This window comes from Salmo salar, chromosome ssa25, assembly GCF_905237065.1.
Source record: "Salmo salar chromosome ssa25, Ssal_v3.1, whole genome shotgun sequence".
In the NCBI taxonomy this organism is placed as follows: Eukaryota; Metazoa; Chordata; class Actinopteri; order Salmoniformes; family Salmonidae; genus Salmo; species Salmo salar.
In genome coordinates, this window is record NC_059466.1 from 48658777 (window position 1) to 48685967 (window position 27191).

Here is a 27191-nt window from a genome sequence, read left to right on the forward strand (position 1 = left end):
AGACAACGCAGAAGTGGCGTTGGGACAAGTCTCTGAATGTCCTTGAGTGGCCCAGCCAGAGCCCGGATTTAAATCCAATCGAACATCTCGAGAGAGACCTGAAAATAGCTGTGCAGCAACACGCCCCATTCAACCTGACAGAGCTTGAGAGGACCTGCAGAGAAGAATGGGAGAAACTCCCCAAATACAGGCGTGCCAAGCTTGTAGCGTCATACCCAAGAAGACTTGAGGCTGTAATCGCTGCCAAAGGTGTTTCAACTAAGTACTGAGTAAAGGGTCTGAATACTTACGTAAATGTGATATTTCAGATTTTAATTTTATATATACATTTGCAAAAATGTCTAAAAACCTGTTTTTTCTTTGTCATTATGGGGTATTGTGTTTAGATTGATGAGGGGAAAAAAACAATTGAATCCATTTTAGAATAAGGCTGTAACGTAACAAAATGTGGAAAAAGTCTAGGGGTCTGAATACTTTCCAAAGGCACTGTAAAACAGTCAGTTATTAATTTACTGTGTCACACCAAACTATCAGTATTCATTTAGTCACACCAAACAGTCCAACATTTCAAAAAATATATATAAAACCAACATTAAAAGTCAAAACAATTGAGAATCATCCAACATCAATCAATATCCTCCAACATCAATCAATATCCTCCAACATCAATCAATATCCTCCAACATCAATCAATATCCTCCAACATCAATCAATATCCTCCAACATCAATCAATATCCTCCAACATCAATCAATATCCTCCAACATCAATCAATATCCTCCAACATCAATCAATATCCTCCAACATCAATCAATATCCTCCAACATCAATCAATATCCTCCAACATCAATCAATATCCTCCAACATCAATCAATATCCTCCAACATCAATCAATATCCTGCAACATCAATCAATATCCTCCCACATCAATCAATATCCTCCAACATCAATCAATATCCTCCAACATCAATCAATATCCTCCAACATCAATCAATATCCTCCAACATCAATCAATATCCTCCAACATCAATCAATATCCTCCAACATCAATCAATATCCTCCAACATCAAATCAATATCCTCCAACATCAAATCAATATCCTCCAACATCAATCAATATCCTCCAACATCAATCAATATCCTCCAACATCAATCAATATCCTCCAACATCAAATCAATATCCTCCAACATCAATCAATATCCTCCAACATCAATCAATATCCTCCAACATCAATCAATATCCTCCAACATCAAATCAATATCCTCCAACATCAAATCAATATCCTCCAACATCAAACACCAAATCAATATTTCGCAACTGACATCATCCCCACAAACAACTTGAGAAAAGACAATATCAACAGTGTGATAGACATGACACTGTAGTGTGGTCTTTCTCACCTGTGTAGGGCTGAGAGGATGGCTGTCCTAGAGGCCTGGCAGGGCTGAACTGCCCCACAGCTGACCCCACTCCCTTGGGCTCCACTCCAGCCCCCGCCCCAGTCCCAATCAGGTCAGCATCCAGGGGCGAAGGGGGCAGCGCTTCCTCTGAGTCGGGCTCTCTGGTAGTCTCCTCCAGCTGTCTGAGAAGCCCGACCCCCCTGCTCCTCTCCCTCACCCTCTCCTCCAGCTCCCGGAGTTCCTGGGTAAAGGCCTCGATGCTGATGCCCTGGCCGTTGGAGTCTCCAGGCCCCTGCTGCCCTCCCTCCCCCGGTCCAACCCCATCCAGGAGCTCAGAGATCAGCCGCTCCACTGCTTCTGACTGGGTAGAGAGCATTGCCTCTGGAGGTACCGATCCAGGGACCTGAGGGGTCAGGCTGACGTCGGAGGAGTTGGTACAGGGTGCTGGAGTCCACGGAGCAGGTTGATCCTGGGTGTGACTCTGTATGTGTGATGGAAGACACCTGGAGTTTTCCCCAGTCACACATCTATTCCCTTCACTGTGCAACACCTGTAGGGGCCCACAGGACTGGGCAGGGGCCGGGGTAGGGCTGGCACCTACCGCAACGTTCTGACTAGAGTCCCCCACCCCCGCTGGGTGCTGCCGCTGCTCCCCCAAATCTCTCTTCACCTTCTTAACCTCCATCCCTCCATCCTGGCTGTCTGGACACCCGTCCTCCTGACCCCCTGACGACGTTCCATTGAAGATGGCCTGGTGAGGGCCTATGGAGGGGCCGGAGGGGAGGTGGGGAGCAGCAGAGGGGTCAGGGACGGAGGCAGAGGTAGAGTCAGGAGGGAGGTGGACATCCTCTCTCTGCAGGCTGCGTTTCTTGGTGCGGGGCGTGAGGCTGATAGTACAGTTGTTCTTACCGATGGTGACGTCCCACTCTCCACTGTCCCTCTCTGTACGGCTCCACTCTGACCGGGCTGCTGCTACCACCGCTGCCCTCTGCTGGCCGTGGGAGTTACTACCGCCACCACTACCACCACCACCTCCTCCCTGCTGGAAGGAGAAGTGCTCTGGGAACATGGTCAGGGAGGGGTTGGATGTGGGGGGCGGGGGTGGTAGAGGGGCCGTGTTGGGTGAGGGGTCCTCTCCGTCGTAGGGGGCTGACCAGTTCCGGCAGGCCCAGGAGCACAGCTCTACTCCCCTACGGGCGTCCCTGAGGTACTCCAGGTACCCCGACTCCCAGTCCAGCCCCTCTGGGACGGGGTGCATGGGGCTGTCTGGCGACAGGGGGGTGCTAGGGCCCCCGCGGGGGGACGAGGGGACCGTCTCAGTGGGGGAGGTGTTGAAGGGCAGTGCAGTGCTCTGCTGGCGCATGAAGAGGGCCAGGCGGGACGGAGTGCTCGGTTTGGAGTGTACAGGAGACTCTGAGCTGGGACTGTTCAGTACTACAGACAGACACAGGGAGAGACAGAGAGACGGATAGAGAGAGACACAGACAGACATACGGGGGGAGACAGACAGACGACGTGGGGAAGACAGACAGACAGACAGACAGGTGGGACAGACAGACAGACAGACAGAGAAGACAGACAGACAGACGGGGAAGACAGACAGACAGACAGACAGACAGACAGACAGACAGACAGGTGGGGAAGACAGACAGACAGGGGACAGACAGACAGACAGACAGACAGACAGGGGAAGACAGACAGACAGACAGACAGGGGAAGACAGACAGACAGACAGACGGGGAAGACAGACAGACAGACAGGGGAAGACAGACAAGGGAAGACAGACAGACAGAGGGAGACGACAGACAGACAGACAGACAGACAGACAAACGGGGAAGACAGACAGACAGACAGACAGGGGAAGACAGACAGAACAGACAGGGGAAGACAGACAAGGGAAGACAGACAGACAGAGACAGACGGACGGAGACAAAGAGCACATAACAGGGAGGAACGTCAGTCATGGTTATCCTTTAACACTTCTAGTTCAACTTCATCCAACTCTTAACACAACACCATGGCAGCGTTTCCTCTGCATTCATTTAAGCGCGGCGCTGCTCCACGGCAGAATCATTGCCGCCACACCAAAAGAAACATCCTATTTCTACCAAACATAGTTTAAATAAAAGTTCTGTAAAAGCACATTCGCTTTTCTTGGTAAATAGATCAAGAAAAGGAGGGATCGGGGACAGAGGCAGAGTCAGGAGGGAGATGGAGAGATTTGAGGAGGGAGATGGAGAGATTTGGGGAGGGAGATGGAGAGATTTGGGGAGGGAGATGGAGAGATTTGAGGAGGGAGATGGAGAGATTTGAGGAGGGAGATGGAGAGATTTGAGGAGGGAGATGGAGAGATTTGAGGAGGGAGATGGAGAGATTTGGGGAGGGAGATGGAGAGATTTGAGGAGGGAGATGGAGAGATTTGGGGAGGGAGATGGAGAGATTTGGGGAGGGAGATGGAGAGATTTGGGGAGGGAGATGGAGAGATTTGGGGAGGGAGATGGAGAGATTTGGGGAGGGAGATGGAGAGATTTGGGGAGGGAGATGGAGAGATTTGGGGAGGGAGATGGAGAGATTTGGGGAGATTTGGGGAGGGAGATGGAGAGATTTGGGGAGGGAGATGGAGACATTTGGGGAGGGAGATGGAGGGAGATGGAGATTTGGGGAGGGAGATGGAGAGATTTGGGGAGGGAGATGGAGAGATTAGCTAGTTCGTTTGGAACAGTATCAAGTACAAGAAAGATAGCTACATGTATCTGTATTCCATTAGATTTTTTTTTTTTCTTCCAGAGGAGTTTATTTAAATATTTCCAGCCACAGAGTGGAAAGAGAAAGGGGGAACAGGGACAAGAGTGTCAGGTAACGTTAGCTTAGCTAGCTAACCTCAAATCAGCCTGAATTAAATTATACTTTCTTCAGTTAGCGAACTCTTTAAAAGCTTAAGCTATCGTTTTGAATAACAAGTGTATGGCTTACTTTACTAGACTGAGATGAGGCAGAATCCTGGGAGTGAGGTAGGGATGCATGAGGGACAGAATGGAGGAGAGATGGAAGGAGAAAAGGAGAGAGGAGAGCAGAGAGGAACAGAGGAAAGGAGAGTGGAACAGAGGAAAGGAGAGAGGAACAGAGGAAAGGAGAGAGGAGAGCAGAGAGGAACAGAGGAAAGGAGAGAGGAGAGCAGAGAGGAACAGAGGAAAGGAGAGAGGAGAGCAGAGAGGAACAGAGGAAAGGAGAGAGGAGAGCAGAGAGGAACAGAGGAAAGGAGAGAAGAGAGGAACAGGAAGGGAAGGAGAGCAGAGAGGAACAGAGGAAAGGAGAGAGGAGAGCAGAGAGGAACAGAGGAAAGGAGAGAGGAGAGCAGAGAGGAACAGAGGAAAGGAGAGAGGAGAGCAGAGAGGAACAGAGGAAAGGAGAGAGGACCAGAGGAAAGGAGAGAGGAGAGTAGAGAAGGAGAAGAAAGAGGAGTAGATAAAAGGAGATGAGAGGAGGAGGAGAGAGGAGTAGGCCAAGTGCGCACCACCGGATAGGACCCAAAGTGGCTTAAAATGTACAGACTGAAGCGTTGGCTATATAATATATTTCCTTTAATTAGGCTAAGGGCTACAAACGTTAGTGTATATTTAGTCTGTACTAGTCCACAGCATTATGTGTGGTGTTGTAATGCTTGCTATCTGTAATAGGTATTGTCCCAGCCACCAGTAATTCCACTAAACTACACTCTACATCCCGTCTAGGAATGTTCTGCTGCCTGTTCCGTCAACGAGGGGTGTATCAAAAGAGCCCTTTTATTGAAATAAGGGGCCCAGATTCATGGGCCGGACTATATTAACCAGCACCCAGGGACAGGGCAACACATGGAAAGTGTGAGAGCTCATGCAATCCTGGCGAAAAAAAGGTAAAGACTGTTCTATTGGATCATTCCATTTCTCAAAATGTCTATTCCACTGTAAAAGATGTGTCAGATTGTGCATTAACCGTGGCTCAATAACAATATAAACAGCCTGTTGCTGTTCACAGGCTCCTCAGTCATAGTTGTATTCGAGCCAACCACAGTGCCTGAGCACGAGGCCTTAAATGTCTGTACCATCTAACAAAGCAGGAACAGGCCCATCAAACTTCCCAGAACTACTGGACTTTAACTGGGCCTTACTGGGTTGTAACTATTTCACAAAAGCTCAAGGTGAATGAGGGCTCCACAATTCTGTGGATTTGCTTATATTTTCTTCACTTGATATTTAAAAATGTCACCAGACTTTTATTTCACATTGTTCTCGTTTGCTTGAAGATTGACAAGAGACCACACACTAGATACAGATCAGAGATAACAGTGGAGGAAATGTTGAAGAGATTCTGGTTCAAGTTGTGGAGGAGTCTATCCTCCTCCATGCCATCCGGACATCTGTAGCCAATGGCCTGGAGGCTGATGAAACTACAGACGTGGTAACTAAATCAGAGTTACAAAATTATTTTTAATAGTGATATTCTATAGTCACAGTGCATCCATGAATAAAAATGAAATTGCATTTGGATTTTTGTATGTTTTCCAGATACATAGACCAAAAGGGACACCTTTACAACCAGTTCCTGGACCTAGTGTCAGTTCCTGGACCTAGTGTCAGTTCCTGGACCTAGTGTCAGTTCCTGGACCTAGTGTCAGTTCCTGGACCTAGTGTCAGTTCCTGGACCTAGTGTCAGTCCCTGGTGGCAAGGCAGACACCATCGTTGCCGCCATCAAGGAGGTGCTGCACATCAAAAAGATACCAACAGAGAGATGGTACGGACTAGGTACTAAACATCAAAAAGATACCAACAGAGAGATGGTACGGACTGGGTACTAAACATCAAAAAGATACCAACAGAGAGATGGTACGGACTGGGTACTAAACATCAAAAAGATACCAACAGAGAGATGGTACGGACTGGGTACTAAACATCAAAAAGATACCAACAGAGATGGTACGGACTGGGTACTAAACATCAAAAAGATACCAACAGAGAGATGGTACGGACTGGGTACTAAACATCAAAAAGATACCAACAGAGAGATGGTACGGACTGTGGTACTAAACATCAAAAAGATACCAACAGAGAGATGGTACGGACTGGGTACTAAACATCAAAAGATACCAACAGAGGTGGAGGACTGGGTACTAAACAATACCAACAGAGAGATGGTACGGACTGGGTACTAAACATCAAAAAGATACCAACAGAGATGGTACGGACTGGGTACTAAACATCAAAAAGATACCAACAGAGATGGTACGGACTGGGTACTAAACATCAAAAAGATACCAACAGAGAGATGGTACGGACTGGGTACTAATGGGACTGCAGTGATGACTGGTATGGACTGGGTACTAAACATCAAAAAGATACCAACAGAGATGGTACGGACTGGGTACTAAACATCAAAACGATACCAACAGAGATGGTACGGACTGGGTACTAATGGGGCTGCAGTGATGACTGGTACGGACTGGGTACTGATGGGGCTGCAGTGATGACTGGTACGGACTGGGTACTGATGGGGCTGCAGTGATGACTGGTATGGACTGGGTACTAATGGGGCTGCAGTGATGACTGGTATGGACTGGGTACTGATGGGGCTGCAGTGATGACTGGTATGGACTGGGTACTAATGGGGCTGCAGTGATGACTGGTATGGACTGGGTACTGATGGGGCTGCAGTGATGACTGGTATGGACTGGGTACTAATGGGGCTGCAGTGATGACTGGTATGGACTGGGTACTGATGGGGCTGCAGTGATGACTGGTATGGACTGGGTACTAATGGGGCTGCAGTGATGACTGGTATGGACTGGGTACTGATGGGGCTGCAGTGATGACTGGTATGGACTGGGTACTGATGGGGCTGCAGTGATGACTGGTATGGACTGGGTACTGATGGGGCTGCAGTGATGACTGGTATGGACTGGGTACTAATGGGACTGCAGTGATGACTGGTATGGACTGGGTACTGATGGGGCTGCAGTGATGACTGGTATGGACTGGGTACTAATGGGGCTGCAGTGATGACTGGTATGGACTGGGTACTGATGGGGCTGCAGTGATGACTGGTATGGACTGGGTACTGATGGGGCTGCAGTGATGACTGGTATGGACTGGGTACTGATGGGGCTGCAGTGATGACTGGTATGGACTGGGTACTGATGGGGCTGCAGTGATGACTGGTATGGACTGGGTACTGATGGGGCTGCAGTGATGACTGGTATGGACTGGGTACTAATGGGGCTGCAGTGATGACTGGTATGGACTGGGTACTGATGGGGCTGCAGTGATGACTGGTATGGACTGGGTACTAATGGGGCTGCAGTGATGACTGGTATGGACTGGGTACTGATGGGACTGCAGTGATGACTGGTATGGACTGGGTACTAATGGGGCTGCAGTGATGACTGGTATGGACTGGGTACTGATGGGACTGCAGTGATGACTGGTATGGACTGGGTACTAATGGGGCTGCAGTGATGACTGGTATGGACTGGGTACTGATGGGGCTGCAGTGATGACTGGTATGGACTGGGTACTAATGGGGCTGCAGTGATGACTGGTATGGACTGGGTACTAATGGGGCTGCAGTGATGACTGGTATGGACTGGGTACTAATGGGGCTGCAGTGATGACTGGTATGGACTGGGTACTGATGGGACTGCAGTGATGACTGGTATGGACTGGGTACTAATGGGGCTGCATTGATGACTGGTATGGACTGGGTACTGATGGGGCTGCAGTGATGACTGGTATGGACTGGGTACTGATGGGACTGCAGTGATGACTGGTATGGACTGGGTACTAATGGGACTGCAGTGATGACTGGTATGGACTGGGTACTGATGGGACTGCAGTGATGACTGGTATGGACTGGGTACTAATGGGACTGCAGTGATGACTGGTATGGACTGGGTACTAATGGGACTGCAGTGATGACTGGTATGGACTGGGTACTAATGGGACTGCAGTGATGACTGGTATGGACTGGGTACTAATGGGACTGCAGTGATGACTGGTATGGACTGGGTACTAATGGGACTGCAGTGATGACTGGTATGGACTGGGTACTAATGGGGCTGCAGTGATGACTGGTATGGACTGGGTACTAATGGGGCTGCAGTGATGACTGGTATGGACTGGGTACTAATGGGGCTGCAGTGATGACTGGTATGGACTGGGTACTGATGGGACTGCAGTGATGACTGGTATGGACTGGGTACTGATGGGACTGCAGTGATGACTGGTATGGACTGGGTACTAATGGGACTGCAGTGATGACTGGTATGGACTGGGTACTAATGGGGCTGCAGTGATGACTGGTATGGACTGGGTACTAATGGGGCTGCAGTGATGACTGGTATGGACTGGGTACTAATGGGACTGCAGTGATGACTGGTATGGACTGGGTACTGATGGGGCTGCAGTGATGACTGGTATGGACTGGGTACTGATGGGGCTGCAGTGATGACTGGTATGGACTGGGTACTGATGGGACTGCAGTGATGACTGGTATGGACTGGGTACTAATGGGACTGCAGTGATGACTGGTATGGACACAACACAAAGTCTTCGAGTGAACCATTTGTTGTTGTTTTTTTTTACAGTATGTCTGTATTTTTCTTCAAAACAGGACAACATAGTGGTGTGGCAAAACAGTTAAAGGATGCCTTCCCTTGGATGGTGTCTGTGTCTTGTGCTGCCCGCCATCTTGCTCTGGCCTGTAGAGATACATCAGCTGACTATATGGACACTTTCACCTGCAGCAGCTCCATAGTTACTTTGCCAAAAGCCGTAACAAGACATAAGTCTTGAAAACTGCTTCAGCGACCCTGGGCCTTTCAGTACTTTAAAAGTGAAGGTGAGATTATGCATCACATTTATTCACTTGGCTCTCCTCTCCAGGCAGTAGTCCAAGCGCCAGAGGCTGCTGAGCTACAACATGCACTAGTTGGAGCATTCAAGGTTTGGCATGAGTGTGACAATCTTTTGAAGAGACCATTTTAGACCAGTTGTTGCCCAACCCTTTTTCCCTGTTGAACGTTCCACTCTGTTGACTCTTCTTTAATGTTAGACATCTTTAGGTTTTTTCCCCATGTATTTCAGGGCTTGGACCAGCCGCCAGCAATGACAAAGCTGTTTGATGAGTGGGGACAGCTCTACCCCCTCCCCTGCCTAAGCCAGCTGACAGCAAATCGCACTGACTATACCGGTGTCTTCCGTTAATTGTGATAAGGGACTTCTCTGCAATGAAACGAGTAAGAACATTTAAAATGTGAAAGTAGATCCTCTTTGTCACTGTCCTTTCTCTTCTTCTTATTATTATCTCTGTTATTGCAGGTCAAAACAGACTTGAGGAACAGACTGCAAGGGGGAGTATCTAGCCGCATGCGGCATGCGGCTCTCCATCAACCCCCCCCCCCCCCAATCAAGGAGCTCAATCACAGGAGAGCGTTGGAAATCTTTTTCCAAAAAGCCAGAAGAATGAAGTGCTCTGACCAAGGCTGTAAACTAATGTCAGAACTAGGTTTTTGTCAGAACCTGGAAAGAGATTTCCAACGCCCTCCTTTTGTCTCTGTTGTGTTTCTTTAGATGGCTGCAGCACTCAACCTTATACTGCATTCTGTTTAACTATAATCATTTTACCAATTCTTCATTGAGCTCATTTCTGGGGGTGGAAAAATACATTTTAGATGGTTTATTTTAGTGTAATCCTTTTAAAAAGTCACCAGAACCAAGCTGTTCAGTACTTATACAGTGAGGGAAAAAGTATTTGATCCCCTGCTGATTTTGTACGTTTGCCCACTGACAAAGAAATGATCAGTCTATAATTTTAATGGTAGGTTTATTTGAACAGTGAGAGACAGAATAACAAAGAAATCCAGAAAAACACGTAAAAAATGTTATAAAATGATTTGCATTGTAATGAGGGAAATAAGTATTTGACCCCTCTGCAAAGCACGACTTAGTACTTGGTGGCAAAACCCTTGTTGGCAATCACAGAGGTCAGACGTTTCTTGTAGTTGGCCACCAGGTTTGCACACATCTCAGGAGGGATTTTGTCCCACTCCTCTTTGCAGATCTTCTCCAAGTCATTAAGGTTTCGAGGCTGACGTTTGGCAACTCGAACCTTCAGCTCCCTCCACAGATTTTCTATGGGATTAAGGTCTGGAGACTGGCTCGGCCACTCCAGGACCTTAATGTGCTTCTCCTTGAGCCACTCCTTTGTTGCCTTGGCTGTGTGTTTTGGGTCATTGTCATGCTGGAAAACCCACCCACGACCCATTTTCAATGCCCTGGCTGAGGGAAGGAGGTTCTCACCCAAGATTTGACGGTACATGGCCCCGATTAGGAGCCTTTAAGAGTGTGCTCCTAATCTCAGCTCTTACCTGTATAAAAAGACAACTGGTAGCCAGAAATCTTTCTGATTGAGAGGGGGTCAAATACTTATTTCCCTCATTAAAATGCAAATCAATTTATGACATTTTTGACATGCGTTTTTCTGGATTTTTTGTTGTTATTCTGTCTCTCACTGTTCAAATAAACCTACTATTAAAATTATAGACTGATCATTTCTTTGTCAGTGGGCAAATGTACAAAATCAGCAGGGGATCAAATACTTTTTTCCCCTCACTGTATCATAAGGTGAATGCACCAATTTGTAAGTCGCTCTGGATAAGAGCGTCTGCTTAATGACGTAAATGTAAATATATTTTGTTTTGGGGGGGGGGGACCCCAGGAACCCCCTTAAAAACCCCCAAACCCGCTAACTTTTCCCCCACATCTAACACATTTTCCAGAGGAAGCACTGCACCATGGTTTACCTCTCCTATTGTTTATTTCTTATTAATAAGGTACATTGAAAGATGCCCTGGATAAGAGCCACGTATCTCAACCCCCCCAACACAGGACACCAGGGATCAACCCCCCAACACAGGACACCAGGGATCAACCCCCCACCCCCCACACACCAGGAGACCAGGGATCAACCCCCCCACCCCCCACACAGCACATCACCCCCCAACACAGGAGACCAGGATCAACCCGGAGAAGGGATCAACCCCCCGATCAACCCCCAGGAGACCAGGGATCAACCCCGGACAGGTCACCCCCCAGAGACCAGGGATCAACCCCCCCCCAGGAGACCAGGGATCAAGCCATGCGTCTAGCCTTCCCGGTGTTTCTCCCATTTGCCCGTCTCCCCATCTCATTTCCTTACTGTCTGAATAAAGTGTCAAAAACAAAATGAGTCCAGTTGGTTACCTTTCCCCCAGAAGGCAGGTTCTTCCTCCCGCTCAGCAGAGGGCAGTACGCTAAGGCGGCAGCACTCTGGGATGAGGGACAGGAACTTGTCAGCTGATTTACCATAGAGATCAATGTCCCTGACAGCACGCCTCTGGCTCAACATCACATGGGTACAGGGTAGAAGATACCTGCACGACAACAATACAATGACTACACACGTATTCCATATAGACTACGCACGCATTCCACAGAGACTACGCACGCATTCCACAGAGACTACGCACGCATTCCACAGAGACTACGCACGCATTCCACAGAGACTACGCACGCATTCCACAGAGACTACACACGCATTCCACAGAGACTACACACGCATTCCACATAGACTACACACGCATTCCACATAGACTACACACGCATTCCACATAGACTACACACGCATTCCACATAGACTACACACGCATTCCACATAGACTACACACGCATTCCAGACAGACAGACAGACAGACAGACAGACAGACAGACAGACAGACAGACAGACAGACAGACAGACAGACAGACAGACAGACAGACAGACAGACAGAGTTTCTACCTGAGAACCAACTGCAACATGAGGTCTTCACAGTTGAGAGAGAGTAGAGTCCTGGACAGGCTCAAAGACACCATGCACAGCTGTAGGAGAGAAACAGCAGAACATTAGACAGCTGTAGGAGAGAAACAGCAGAACATTAGACAGCTGTAGGAGGGAAACAGCAGAACATTAGACAGCTGTAGGAGAGAAACAGCAGAACATTAGACAGCTGTAGGAGAGAAACAGCAGAACATTAGACAGCTGTAGGAGGGAAACAGCAGAACATTAGACAGCTGTAGGAGAGAAACAGCAGAACATTAGACAGCTGTAGGAGGGAAACAGCAGAACATTAGACAGCTGTAGGAGAGAAACAGCAGAACATTAGACAGCTGTAGGAGAGAAACAGCAGAACATTAGACAGCTGTAGGAGAGAAACAGCAGAACATTAGACAGCTGTAGGAGAGAAACAGCAGAACATTAGACAGCTGTAGGAGAGAAACAGCAGAACATTAGACAGCTGTAGGAGGGAAACAGCAGAACATTAGACAGCTGTAGGAGAGAAACAGCAGAACATTAGACAGCTGTAGGAGAGAAACAGCAGAACATTAGACAGCTGTAGGAGAGAAACAGCAGAACATTAGACAGCTGTAGGAGAGAAACAGCAGAACATTAGACAGCTGTAGGAGAGAAACAGCAGAACATTAGACAGCTGTAGGAGGGAAACAGCAGAACATTAGACAGCTGTAGGAGGGAAACAGCAGAACATTAGACAGCTGTAGGAGGGAAACAGCAGAACATTAGACAGCTGTAGGAGAGAAACAGCAGAACATTAGACAGCTGTAGGAGAGAAACAGCAGAACATTAGACAGCTGTAGGAGAGAAACAGCAGAACATTAGACAGCTGTAGGAGAGAAACAGCAGAACATTAGACAGCTGTAGGAGAGAAACAGCAGAACATTAGACAGCTGTAGGAGGGAAACAGCAGAACATTAGACAGCTGTAGGAGGGAAACAGCAGAACATTAGACAGCTGTAGGAGGGAAACAGCAGAACATTAGACAGCTGTAGGAGGGAAACAGCAGAACATTAGACAGCTGTAGGAGAGAAACAGCAGAACATTAGACAGCTGTAGGAGAGAAACAGCAGAACATTAGACAGCTGTAGGAGGGAAACAGCAGAACATTAGACAGCTGTAGGAGAGAAACAGCAGAACATTAGACAGCTGTAGGAGGGAAACAGCAGAACATTAGACAGCTGTAGGAGGGAAACAGCAGAACATTAGACAGCTGTAGGAGAGAAACAGCAGAACATTAGACAGCTGTAGGAGAGAAACAGCAGAACATTAGACAGCTGTAGGAGAGAAACAGCAGAACATTAGACAGCTGTAGGAGGGAAACAGCAGAACATTAGACAGCTGTAGGAGAGAAACAGCAGAACATTAGACAGCTGTAGGAGAGAAACAGCAGAACATTAGACAGCTGTAGGAGAGAAACAGCAGAACATTAGACAGCTGTAGGAGAGAAACAGCAGAACATTAGACAGCTGTAGGAGAGAAACAGCAGAACATTAGACAGCTGTAGGAGAGAAACAGCAGAACATTAGACAGCTGTAGGAGAGAAACAGCAGAACATTAGACAGCTGTAGGAGGGAAACAGCAGAACATTAGACAGCTGTAGGAGAGAAACAGCAGAACATTAGACAGCTGTAGGAGAGAAACAGCAGAACATTAGACAGCTGTAGGAGAGAAACAGCAGAACATTAGACAGCTGTAGGAGAGAAACAGCAGAACATTAGACAGCTGTAGGAGAGAAACAGCAGAACATTAGACAGCTGTAGGAGAGAAACAGCAGAACATTAGACAGCTGTAGGAGAGAAACAGCAGAACATTAGACAGCTGTAGGAGGGAAACAGCAGAACATTAGACAGCTGTAGGAGAGAAACAGCAGAACATTAGACAGCTGTAGGAGGGAAACAGCAGAACATTAGACAGCTGTAGGAGAGAAACAGCAGAACATTAGACAGCTGTAGGAGAGAAACAGCAGAACATTAGACAGCTGTAGGAGAGAAACAGCAGAACATTAGACAGCTGTAGGAGAGAAACAGCAGAACATTAGACAGCTGTAGGAGAGAAACAGCAGAACATTAGACAGCTGTAGGAGGGAAACAGCAGAACATTAGACAGCTGTAGGAGAGAAACAGCAGAACATTAGACAGCTGTAGGAGAGAAACAGCAGAACATTAGACAGCTGTAGGAGAGAAACAGCAGAACATTAGACAGCTGTAGGAGGGAAACAGCAGAACATTAGACAGCTGTAGGAGAGAAACAGCAGAACATTAGACAGCTGTAGGAGAGAAACAGCAGAACATTAGACAGCTGTAGGAGGGAAACAGCAGAACATTAGACAGCTGTAGGAGAGAAACAGCAGAACATTAGACAGCTGTAGGAGAGAAACAGCAGAACATTAGACAGCTGTAGGAGGGAAACAGCAGAACATTAGACAGCTGTAGGAGGGAAACAGCAGAACATTAGACAGCTGTAGGAGAGAAACAGCAGAACATTAGACAGCTGTAGGAGGGAAACAGCAGAACATTAGACAGCTGTAGGAGAGAAACAGCAGAACATTAGACAGCTGTAGGAGGGAAACAGCAGAACATTAGACAGCTGTAGGAGGGAAACAGCAGAACATTAGACAGCTGTAGGAGGGAAACAGCAGAACATTAGACAGCTGTAGGAGGGAAACAGCAGAACATTAGACAGCTGTAGGAGGGAAACAGCAGAACATTAGACAGCTGTAGGAGAGAAACAGCAGAACATTAGACAGCTGTAGGAGAGAAACAGCAGAACATTAGACAGCTGTAGGAGAGAAACAGCAGAACATTAGCATGTTTGTGAGTGAGTGAGTGAGTGAGTGAGTGAGTGAGTGAGTGAGTGAGAAAGTGAGTGAGTGAGAAGAGAGAGTTTGTGAGTCAGTGAGTTTTAATGTCAATGGTGTGAGTAGGCACCTGACCTGAGCCATTGGGCAGACAAAGCCTCTACCACCCCACTATCAGATTGGGGGGGGTATGCTTTTTGTCCCCCCACCCCTACATCTGATCTGAAATCACCATTCCCTAACTGATTAACTTGTCATTTTTGAAGAATGTTTTGAGCTATTACTATGTCAGTATTTATATTTTGAGACTAGCATGGCATTTAACCAATTAATAAAAGCAGATTTTTAATTTTTATCCCCGTCTCGAAAGCGAATGGTTTAGACCATTTGGAATGCCCCAAATGATTACTGTCCTTTATGAAATCAGGGTCCCACCCTGTTCGTGTAAAACAAAAATACCAAGTACACCGACTGTTTAAACCAAAGCCAATTTTACAAAAGCATTTTAATGCTGAAGGTGCCAGACGTAAGCATAGCCTATGGAAAGAACAGGGGTTGGTCTACAATCTGGTTGTCGCGATCAGCTGTGTCTCCTACACTGTGCGCACTTATCTGACCGTCATTCGTAGTCACATGCGTAACAGTTGGATAGGCTACTGAACCGAAGGAGAGGATGCATCAAACCCCTCATAGCCTGGTTCCTCTCTAGGTTTCTTCCTAGGTTTTTGGCCTTTCTAGGGAGTTTTTCCTAGGGAGAGGAGAGGATGCAAGGAGAGGAAGCATCAAAGGAGAGGATGCATCAAACCCCTCATAGCCTGGTTCCTCTCTAGGTTTCTTCCTAGGTTTTTGGCCTTTCTAGGGAGTTTTTCCTAGGGAGTTTTTCCTAGCCACCGTGCTTCTTTCACATGCTTTGCTTGCTGTTTGGGGTTTTAGGCTGGGTTTCTGTACAGCACTTTGAGATATCAGCTGATGTACGAAGGGCTATATAAATAAATTTGATTTGATTTGATTTGAATTCCGTCGCAACAGATAAGAGGTATTTTTGGAATTAAAATATGAGCGAACCGGCGAATTCGTTAACATTTTAAAGCACGTACCACCGCATTTAATCATGGAAAGGTGACTGGAAACATGGCCAAATACAAACTGTGTAGTTATTCCCTCCGTAAGGCAATCAAACAAGCAAAGCGTCAGTATAGAGACAAAGTGGAGTCGCAAATCAACGGCTCAGACCCGAGGCGTATGTGGCAGGGTCTACAGACAATCACGGAATACAAATAGAAAACCAGCCCCGTCGCGGACATCGATCGACATCTTGCTTGAAGTCATAAACAGCGCTGTGCTTCAAGTATTGCGAAGAGCTGCTGGCAAACGCAGGAAAGTGCTGTTTGAATGAATGCTTAAGAGCCTGCTGCTGCTTACCACCTCTCAGTCAGACTGATCTATCAAATATCAAAAAGTTTGCAGACCAAGTTTGCAGGTAGGTTTGATTACCAACAACAAGACCCTGGGAGTGTGGTGTCAGGAAAATAACCTCTCACTCAATGTCAGAAAAACAAAAGTGATGATCGTGGACTTCAGGAAACAGCAGAGGGAGCAGCCCCTATCCACATCGATGAGACAGCAGTGGAGAAGATGGAAAGTTAAGTTCCTCTGTGTACATATCACTGACAACCTGAAATGGTCCACCCACACAGACAGCGTGGTGAAGAAGGCGCAACAGCGCCTCCTCAACCTCAGGAGGCTGAAAAAATGTGGCATGTCACCAAAAACCCTCACTAACTTTTACAGTTGCACAATTGAGAGCATCCTGTCGGGCTGTATCACCGCCTGGTACGGCAGCTGCTCCGCCGACAACCGTAAGGCTCTCCAGAGGTTAGTGCGGTCTGCACAACGCATCACCGGGGGCAAACTACCTGCCCTCCAGGACACCTACCTACAGCACCCGATGTCACAGGAAGGTCAAAAAGATCATCAAGGACAACAACCACCCGAGCCACTGCCTGTTCACACTGCTACCATCCAGAAGGCGAGGTCAGTACAGGTGTGTCACAGCTGGGACAGAGAGATTGAAAAACAGCTTCTATCTCATGGCCATCAGATTGTTAAACAGCCACCACTAGCACAGAGAGGCTGCTGCCTACGTACAGACTTGATATCATTGGCCACTTTAATAAATGGAACACTAGTCACTTTAATAATGTTTACATATCTCACATTACTCATCTCATATGTATACTGTATCCTTCACTATCTATTCTTTACTATCAATTGCATCTTAGCCGCTCTGTCACTGCTCATCCATATATTTTATACTTATATATTCTCATCCCATTCCTTTACTAGATTGTGTGTATTAGGTTTTGTTGTGAAATTGTTAGATATTACCTGTTAGATACTGCTGCACTGTCGGATCTATGCACTCGCATTAACATCTGCTAACCACGTGTATGTGACCAATACCAATGTGCCCAATACCGATGTGACCAATAACGTTTCATTTGTATCGGTTTTCTGACCAACACATGTTTAAAATCGGTTTGGGTTCCCGCGGACTGATCCACCAGTATGTTAAAACATCCCTACTATTAATGCACCACACACTGTTACTGTACTACTGACCCTGGAGTTGCTGCTGACACGCGTTAGCAAGGTGTCCAGGATGGTGTCGTTGTCATGGCGATGCATGAGGATGAAGCGTAGGAAGGTTTTGAGGAGAGCTGTTTCCGTGACGCTGCGCAGGAACAGATCCAGGTAGGCTGTACTGGCTATCATCTCATCTACAGATGACTGGAGGGAGGGAGCGAGGGAAGGAGGGAGAGAGAGAGAGAGGGGGAGGGAGGGAGAGAGAGAGAGAGGGGAGGGAGGGAGCGAGAGAGAGGGGGGAGGGAGCGAGAGAGAGGGGGAGGGAGGGAGCGAGAGAGAGGGGAGGGAGGAGGTTATTCACATATTATTTATTACTATATATTACTTCATTTATATTACTATATACATTACTTGCATTACTACTATATTATCTTCATTTTATTTACATTATTACCTACATTTATTTTAACATTTTACTATTTTATTACATTATTTATTATTATTTATATTCAATACATATTATTACTTATTATTATTATCATATATACACATTTTATTATACATATTATTTATATATTAATTTACATATTATATTATTACATTTATTAAATTAACTTATTATTATATTATCTTATATTATAATATTACATTATTTATATTATTATTTATTATCTTATTATATTATTTTATTATTTTATTATTATCATTTTTACTTTACTATTTTATTATTATACTACTTTATAATTATTTTTATCTTTATTACTTTTTATTCATTTTTCATTTTACTACTACATCATTTTCTTACTTACTTTCCATTATTATATTACATTTATTTTTATATTTACTATTTACTTATCTATTTTTACTTTATATATCTTTATTTATTCACTTTATTTATCTATTTATTACATTTTTTATTATTACTTATTTTTATTTAATTATTACATATTTGTCTTATTTTTACTATTATATCTTATTATTAATATTTCTTTCGTCATTATTTATTTATTTCACTATTATTTAATATTATCTTACTTTTTACTTTACTTTTTATTATTATCCTTTATTTTATTTTACTTTACTTTATTTATTTATTTACAATTCCTTATTATTTACTTCTTTATTTTATTTTTATTTATTATACTTTTCTGCCTTTATTTCTTACTTTACTTTATTTAATTATTTTGCTTATTTTTATTTATTATTATTACATTTATTCATTTTTATTTTTACTTTATACTTTCTTTATTTTTACCTTTTTACTTTTTCTTATTATTTACTTTACTATTTTTATTTTTATTTTACTTTACATTTTATTTACTTTATTTACTATCATCTTTATTTACTTTATATTATTTACTTTATTTATTTATTTACTTTATTTATTTACTTATATTTATTTTACTTTATTTACTTTACATTTTACTTTTTATTTATTTATTTTTACTTTATTTATTTTACTTTATTTTATTTTACTTATTATTTACTTTATTTTATTTTTACTTTATTATTATTTTATTTTTACTTTACTTATTTTTACTTTATTATTTTTACTTTACTTATTATTTTATTTATTATTTTATTATTATTTATTTACTTTACTTTACATTTATTTACTTTTATTTTACTTTATTTATATTATTTACTTTATTATTATTATTTACTTTACTTTATTTTACTATTATTTACTTTATATTTACTATTACTTTTATTTACATTTTATTATTACTTTATTTTATTTTACTTTATTTACTATTATTTTATTATTACTTTACTTATTACTTTACTTTACTTATTTTACTTTATTTTATTTATTTTACTATTTATTATTTACTATTACTTTACTTTATTTATTTACTTACTTTACTTTACTTTATTTACTTTATTTTACTTTATTATTTTACATTTATTATTACTTTACTATTTTACTTTATTTATTATTTACTTTATTTTACTTATTACTTTATTTACTTTATTTTATTTTACTTTACATTATTTACTTTACTTTATTTACATTTTATTTACTTTACTTTATATTTACTTTATTTATTACTTATTATTATTTTTACTTATTATTATTTATTTATTATTTTACATTTATTACTTTATTTATTTATATTTTTACTTTACTTTATTTATTTACTTTACTTTATTTACTTTACTTTATTTACATTTTACTTTATTTACTTTACTTATTATTTATATTTTACTTTACTTTATTATTATTTTACTTACTTTATTTTACTTTATTTACTATTTTATTTACTTTACTTTTACTTTATTACTTTATTTACTATTTACTTACTTTTACTTTACTTTTATTATTTACTTTATTTTACTTTACTATTACTTTATTTTATTTTTACTTTATTTATTTATTTACTTTATTTATTTACTTTTATTTTACTTTACTTTATTTTACTTTATTATTATTTATTATTCATTATGATTTATTTATATATTTTTCATATATTATCGATATACGATATGATTTCATTTCTATATGATTATATTATTATCGATGATATGATCGACGATGATTATGATGATATTATTACGATGATGATGATCGTGATGATTATCCTGCATGATCGATGACGATTTTTGATGATGATGATTTATGATATTACGATTCATTGATATCGAGATCGATGATTTGTTCTACGATATGATGATCATTATCTTTGATTATGATGCGATTATGACGATACTTTCGATGATGATTATGATATGATTTTCGACGATGATGATTTATTGATTATTCGATATACGAAATTCGATGATTATATATTTCGATTACGATTTTGACATATTTATTATCTTTATTTATTACTACTTATTATTTTATTTATTATTTACATTATTATTATTTACTTTACTATTACTTTACTTTATTTACATTTATTTACTTTACTTTATTTTTACTTTACTTTATTTTATTTTATTTTACTTTATTTACTTTTATCTTTACTTTATTTTATTTTATTTATTACTTTACTATTATTTTATTTACTTTACTATTATTATTCATTTTTACTTTACTTTACATTATTTTATTTATTTTATTATTATTTACTTTATTTTATTTTACTTTCTATTATTATTTATTTTATTTTACTTTATTTATTATCATTTACTTTACTTTTATTTATTATCTTTATTATTTACTTTACTTACTTTACTTTATTTTATTTATTTACTTTACTATTACTTTATTTTACTTTACTTTACTTTATTTTACTTTACTTTACTTTTACTTATTTACTTTATTTATTTTACTTATTTATTACTTTATTTTTACTTTACTTTATTATTTATTTTACTTTATTTACTTTACTTTATTTACTTTATTATTACTTTACTTTATTTTACTTTATTTACATATTTACTTTATTTACTTATTATTTTACTTTACATTTTACTTTACTTTATTTATTACTTTATTTATTTACTTTATTTACATTTTACTTTATTTATTTATTATTTTACTTTACTTTATTTACTTATATTTTATTTATTTACTTATTACTTTATTTATTTACTTACTATTATTTTATTTATTATTTTTACTTTATTATTTACTTTACTTATATTTTATTATTTATTTATTTACTTTACTTTACTTATACTTTATTTTACTTTATTTACTTTATTATTACTTATTTACTTTACTATTATTTACTTTATTTACTATTATTATTTACTTTATTTTATTTACTTTTACTTATTTATTTTACTTACTTATTATTATTTACTTTATATTTTATTCATTTATATTTATATTACTTTATTTATTTTATATTTACTTTATTATTTTACTTTATTATTTTATTATTATTTTACTTTATATATTTATTTTATATATTATTTACTTTATTATATATTTTATATTATTTATTATTTATTATCATTTATATTATTATATTATTATATTTTATGATTTATTATTGATTTATTTATTATTATTTATGATTATACTTTATTTATTATCTTATATACTTTATTATTTATATTATTTTATTTTATCTATTATATTTACTATTATTTATTATTTATTACTTTATTTATTTATTTACATATATTTACTTTACTTATTATACTTTATTTTATTTTACTTATATTATTATTACTTTACTTTATTATTTACTTATTTATTTACTTTACTTTTACTTTATTTATTATTTATTTTACTTTACTTATTATTATATTTATTTACTTTATTTATTATTTTACTTTATATTATTTTACTTATATTTACTTTATTATTTTACTTTACTTACATTTATTTATTTTATTTACTATTTTACTTTATTTACTATTTATTATTTACTTTATTTACTATTTTATTTTATTATTTACATATTTATTTACTTTATTTACTTTACTTTACTATCTATTTTATTTATTTACTTTATTATTATTATTTTATTTATTATCTTATTTATTTTTATTTTATTTTATTATTTACTTTATTATTTACTTTACTTTATTTATTATCTTACTTTATTTTTATTTACTATTACTTTATTTAATATTTATTATTTTTACTTATTTATATTTACTTTATTTATTATTTACTTTATTTATACTTTACTATTTTACTATTATTTATTTATTATTTTATTTATATTTACTTTATTTATTATTATTTATTTATTATTTATTTATTATTATTATTTACTTTACTTATCTTTATTTTTATTTATATTTATTATTTACTATTTTACTTTATATTTTATTTATTATTTTACTTTATTTACTTTATTTATTATTTATTTATATTTTATTTATTATCTTATATTATTTTATATTTTATTTATGTTATATTTATTTATTTATTATTTATATTTTATTTATATTTTATTTATACTTTATTATACTTTATTCATATTTTACTTTATTTATCATTATCTTTATTATTATATTTGTTTATATTTATTTTATTTATATTATCTTTATCTTTATTACTATTTCTTATTTATACTGTTTACTATTTTATTTTATTATTATCTTTACATTTTATTTCATTTATCATTTATTTATTTTTACTTATTATTTTATCTGTCTATACTTTATTTATCATTTATCATATTTTATTTTATTTATTATACTTATATTTATTTATTTTTATTTATTTATTATTATCTTCATTATTTATTTTATTTACTTATTTACTATCTTATTTTATTTATTATTTTCATATTTATTTATTTATTGATTTATATTTTACTTTATTATTTATCATTTATTTATTATCCATTTTACTTATATTATTATTTTTCATTATTATTTTGATTTTTATTTACTATTATTCATTATATTTATTTTACTATTATTTATCTTTACTTTTATTTACTTATTTTTATTTATATCTGTCTATATTTTTACTTATTATTTATTATTATATTATTTTTATTTTATTATTATTTATATTTATTTATTATTTATTTTCTATTATTATTTATCTTGTTCATTTTATTTATTTTACTTACATATTTTATTTTATTTATTATCTTACTTTTATTTATTATTTATTATTTTTATTATTATCTTTAGTTTATTATTTATTTATTATTCTTACTTTATTTATTTTATTTATTTTATTTACTTATTTATTATCTTACTTTATTTATTATCTGCTTTATTTATTTTTATTATTATTCTTATCTGATTTTTATTTATCTTATTTTATTTATTATTCTATTTTATTCTATCTTATTTACTTTATTTATTTATTTATTATCTTATTTACTTTACTTATTATTATTAGTCGCTGAGAAGAGGACAGAGAGGAGGGGGAGGGAGGAGAGAGAGGGAGGGAGGAAGGGAGAACAGGAGGGAGGAGGGAAAGCGAGAGAGAGAGGGGGAGGAGAGGGCAGAGATGGGGGGAGATAGAGAGGGGGAAGAGAGAGGGAGAGGGAGGGAGAGAGAAGGGGAGGAAAAGAGAGGGAGAGGGAGAAATACAGGATGGTCAATACATTAACATTTACATTTTAGTGATTCAGCAGACGCTCTTATCCAAAGCGACTTACTGTAGTGAGTGCATACATTTTCATACTTTAAAAAAAATATATATATTTTCCATACATACTAAGATATAATTCTGAATGACATGTTTTAACAAGAGTACAATAATACATGTTTTCAACATTTCTAATACTGAGGAGCTGCCTAGCTAGTATTTTTAATGATCACATAATTGCAATCAATCAATGGATTAGTGAGAGCGATGCTCAAGCTAGATGACGTCGTCCCCCTACCTTGTGTAGGGCGGGTCCCATGACAGGGACCAGGAAGCCGTTGTGAACGTAGTCGACCAGCTGGCTGCGGACCAGGGGGTGAGCCACCTGGATGACAGCGTTACAGAACTCCAGAGAGTTCATGAAGAGCACCAGAGAGGACACGCCCATCCAGTCTTCCCTTCGCAGAGCGTGCCAGTCATCCCCCCGTACCTCGATCTTCCTCGGCAGGGAGGAGTAGAGAGCACTGAGGCCTGTGGCCAGCACCTGGAGAGGGTTAGCAGAGGAAGAGGAGTGGTAGAGGAAGAGGTAAAGGGGTGGTTAGGGCTGAATTAAAGAGGAAATGGAAGACAATATTTGGACTGGATATTTGTCCAAGATGAGAAGGATTTAAGACATGTTGGCAGCACAATATGAAAATTCTGGGGGAAAGATAAACCGGTTGAGATTCTTGCATTTTTGAACACCTGTAACTGATATAAATATTTTTAAAAAGGGCTTTAACGATAAAGTAATTCATGTATTTTTTACATATTGGCAAAGCAAGTCCACGAGGTGGAGCAGCGGCCCTCTTACATTCATTGGGGAGAACCCTGTGTAGCGTGAGCTAAACTCTGAGATAGGCCCCATCTACAGCCTGACATTACCAATAAACCCCCATCTACAGCCTGACATTACCAATAAACCCCCATCTATAGCCTGACATTACCAATAAACCCCCATCTACAGCCTGACATTACCAATAAACCCCCATCTACAGCCTGACATTACCAATAAAGCCCCATCTACAGCCTGACATTACCAATAAACCCCCATCTACAGCCTGACATTACCAATACACCCCCATCTACAGCCTGACATTACCAATACACCCCCATCTACAGCCTGACATTACCAATACACCCCCATCTACAGCCTGACATTACCAATACACCCCCATCTACAGCCTGACATTACCAATACACCCCCATCTACAGCCTGACATTACCAATACACCCCCCATCTACAGCCTGACATTACCAATACACCCCCATCTACAGCCTGACATTACCAATACACCCCCATCTACAGCCTGACATTACCAATAAACCCCCATCTACAGCCTGACATTACCAATACATCCCCATCTACAGCCTGACATTACCAATACACCCCCATCTACAGCCTGACATTACCATTAAACCCCCATCTACAGCCTGACATTACCAATAAACCCCCCATCTACAGCCTGACATTACCAATACACCCCCATCTACAGCCTGACATTACCAATACACCCCCATCTACAGCCTGACATTACCAATACACCCCCATCTACAGCCTGACATTACCAATAAACCCCCATCTACAGCCTGACATTACCAATAAACCCCCATCTACAGCCTGACATTACCAATAAACCCCCATCTACAGCCTGACATTACCAATAAACCCCCATCTACAGCCTGACATTACCAATAAACCCCCATCTACAGCCTGACATTACCAATAAACCCCCATCTACAGCCTGACATTACCAATACACCCCCATCTACAGCCTGACATTACCAATACACCCCCATCTACAGCCTGACATTACCAATACACCCCCATCTACAGCCTGACATTACCAATAAACCCCCATCTACAGCCTGACATTACCAATACACCCCCATCTACAGCCTGACATTACCAATACACCCCCATCTACAGCCTGACATTACCATTAAACCCCCATCTACAGCCTGACATTACCAATAAACCCCCATCTACAGCCTGACATTACCAATACACCCCCATCTACAGCCTGACATTACCAATAAACCCCCATCTACAGCCTGACATTACCAATAAACCCCCATCTACAGCCTGACATTACCAATAAACCCCCATCTACAGCCTGACATTACCAATAAACCCCCATCTACAGCCTGACATTACCAATACACCCCCATCTACAGCCTGACATTACCAATACACCCCCATCTACAGCCTGACATTACCAATACACCCCCATCTACAGCCTGACATTACCAATAAACCCCCATCTACAGCCTGACATTACCAATAAACCCCCATCTACAGCCTGACATTACCAATAAACCCCCATCTACAGCCTGACATTACCAATAAACCCCCCATCTACAGCCTGACATTACCAATAAACCCCCCATCTACAGCCTGACATTACCAATACACCCCCATCTACAGCCTGACATTACCAATAAACCCCCATCTACAGCCTGACATTACCAATACACCCCCCATCTACAGCCTGACATTACCAATACACCCCCCATCTACAGCCTGACATTACCAATACACCCCCCATCTACAGCCTGACATTACCAATACACCCCCATCTACAGCCTGACATTACCAATAAACCCCCATCTACAGCCTGACATTACCAATAAACCCCCATCTACAGCCTGACATTACCAATAAACCCCCATCTACAGCCTGACATTACCAATACACCCCCCATCTACAGCCTGACATTACCAATACACCCCCATCTACAGCCTGACATTACCAATACACCCCCCATCTACAGCCTGACATTACCAATAAACCCCCATCTACAGCCTGACATTACCAATAAACCCCCATCTACAGCCTGACATTACCAATAAACCCCCATCTACAGCCTGACATTACCAATAAACCCCCATCTACAGCCTGACATTACCAATACACCCCCCATCTACAGCCTGACATTACCAATACACCCCCATCTACAGCCTGACATTACCAATACACCCCCATCTATAGCCTGACATTACCAATAAACCCCCATCTACAGCCTGACATTACCAATAAACCCCCATCTACAGCCTGACTGCAGTCATGAGTCATAATCTCACACAGCTCAGAGAAGTCAACACAGAGATCCATAGTACTTAGATACATAGTACATGATTTCAGATACAGTGACCAGTTAAATCAGTGGGTGACGGTGATTTCAGATAACATGACCAGTTAAATCAGCAGGAGACTGGCCTGTAGCTAGCTAACCATGCAGCAGGAGACTGGCCTGTAGCTAGCTAACCATGCAGCAGGAGACTGGCCTGTAGCTAGCTAACCATGCAGCAGGAGACTGGCCTGTAGCTAGCTAACCATGCAGCAGGAGACTGGCCTGTAGCTAGCTAACCATGCAGCAGGAGACTGGCCAGTAGCTAGCTAACCATGCAGCAGGAGACTGGCCTGTAGCTAGCTAACCATGCAGCAGGAGACTGGCCTGTAGCTAGCTAACCATGCAGCAGGAGACTGGCCTGTAGCTAGCTAACC

The 27191-nt window shown here is 40.1% G+C and overlaps 1 protein-coding gene across 3 annotated transcripts in view; it reads right to left on the reverse strand.

Moving 5' to 3' along the window:
* Positions 1 to 27191, reverse strand: part of LOC106586904 (FHF complex subunit HOOK interacting protein 1B) — a 106585-nt gene that overhangs the window by 12111 nt on the left and 67283 nt on the right. For all 3 annotated transcript variants that reach the window (XR_006762022.1, XM_045707819.1, XM_045707818.1), the window contains exons 6-10: positions 23943 to 24188; positions 17719 to 17886; positions 12246 to 12325; positions 11672 to 11841; positions 1400 to 2833 (exon numbers count right to left, since the gene is read on the reverse strand). Coding sequence is in view for 2 of the 3 variants with exons in the window: in XM_045707819.1 (XP_045563775.1) it covers positions 1400 to 2833; positions 11672 to 11841; positions 12246 to 12325; positions 17719 to 17886; positions 23943 to 24188 (2098 nt within the window). In the remaining variant the exon portion in view is untranslated. The remainder of the gene's footprint in view (positions 1 to 1399; positions 2834 to 11671; positions 11842 to 12245; positions 12326 to 17718; positions 17887 to 23942; positions 24189 to 27191) is intronic.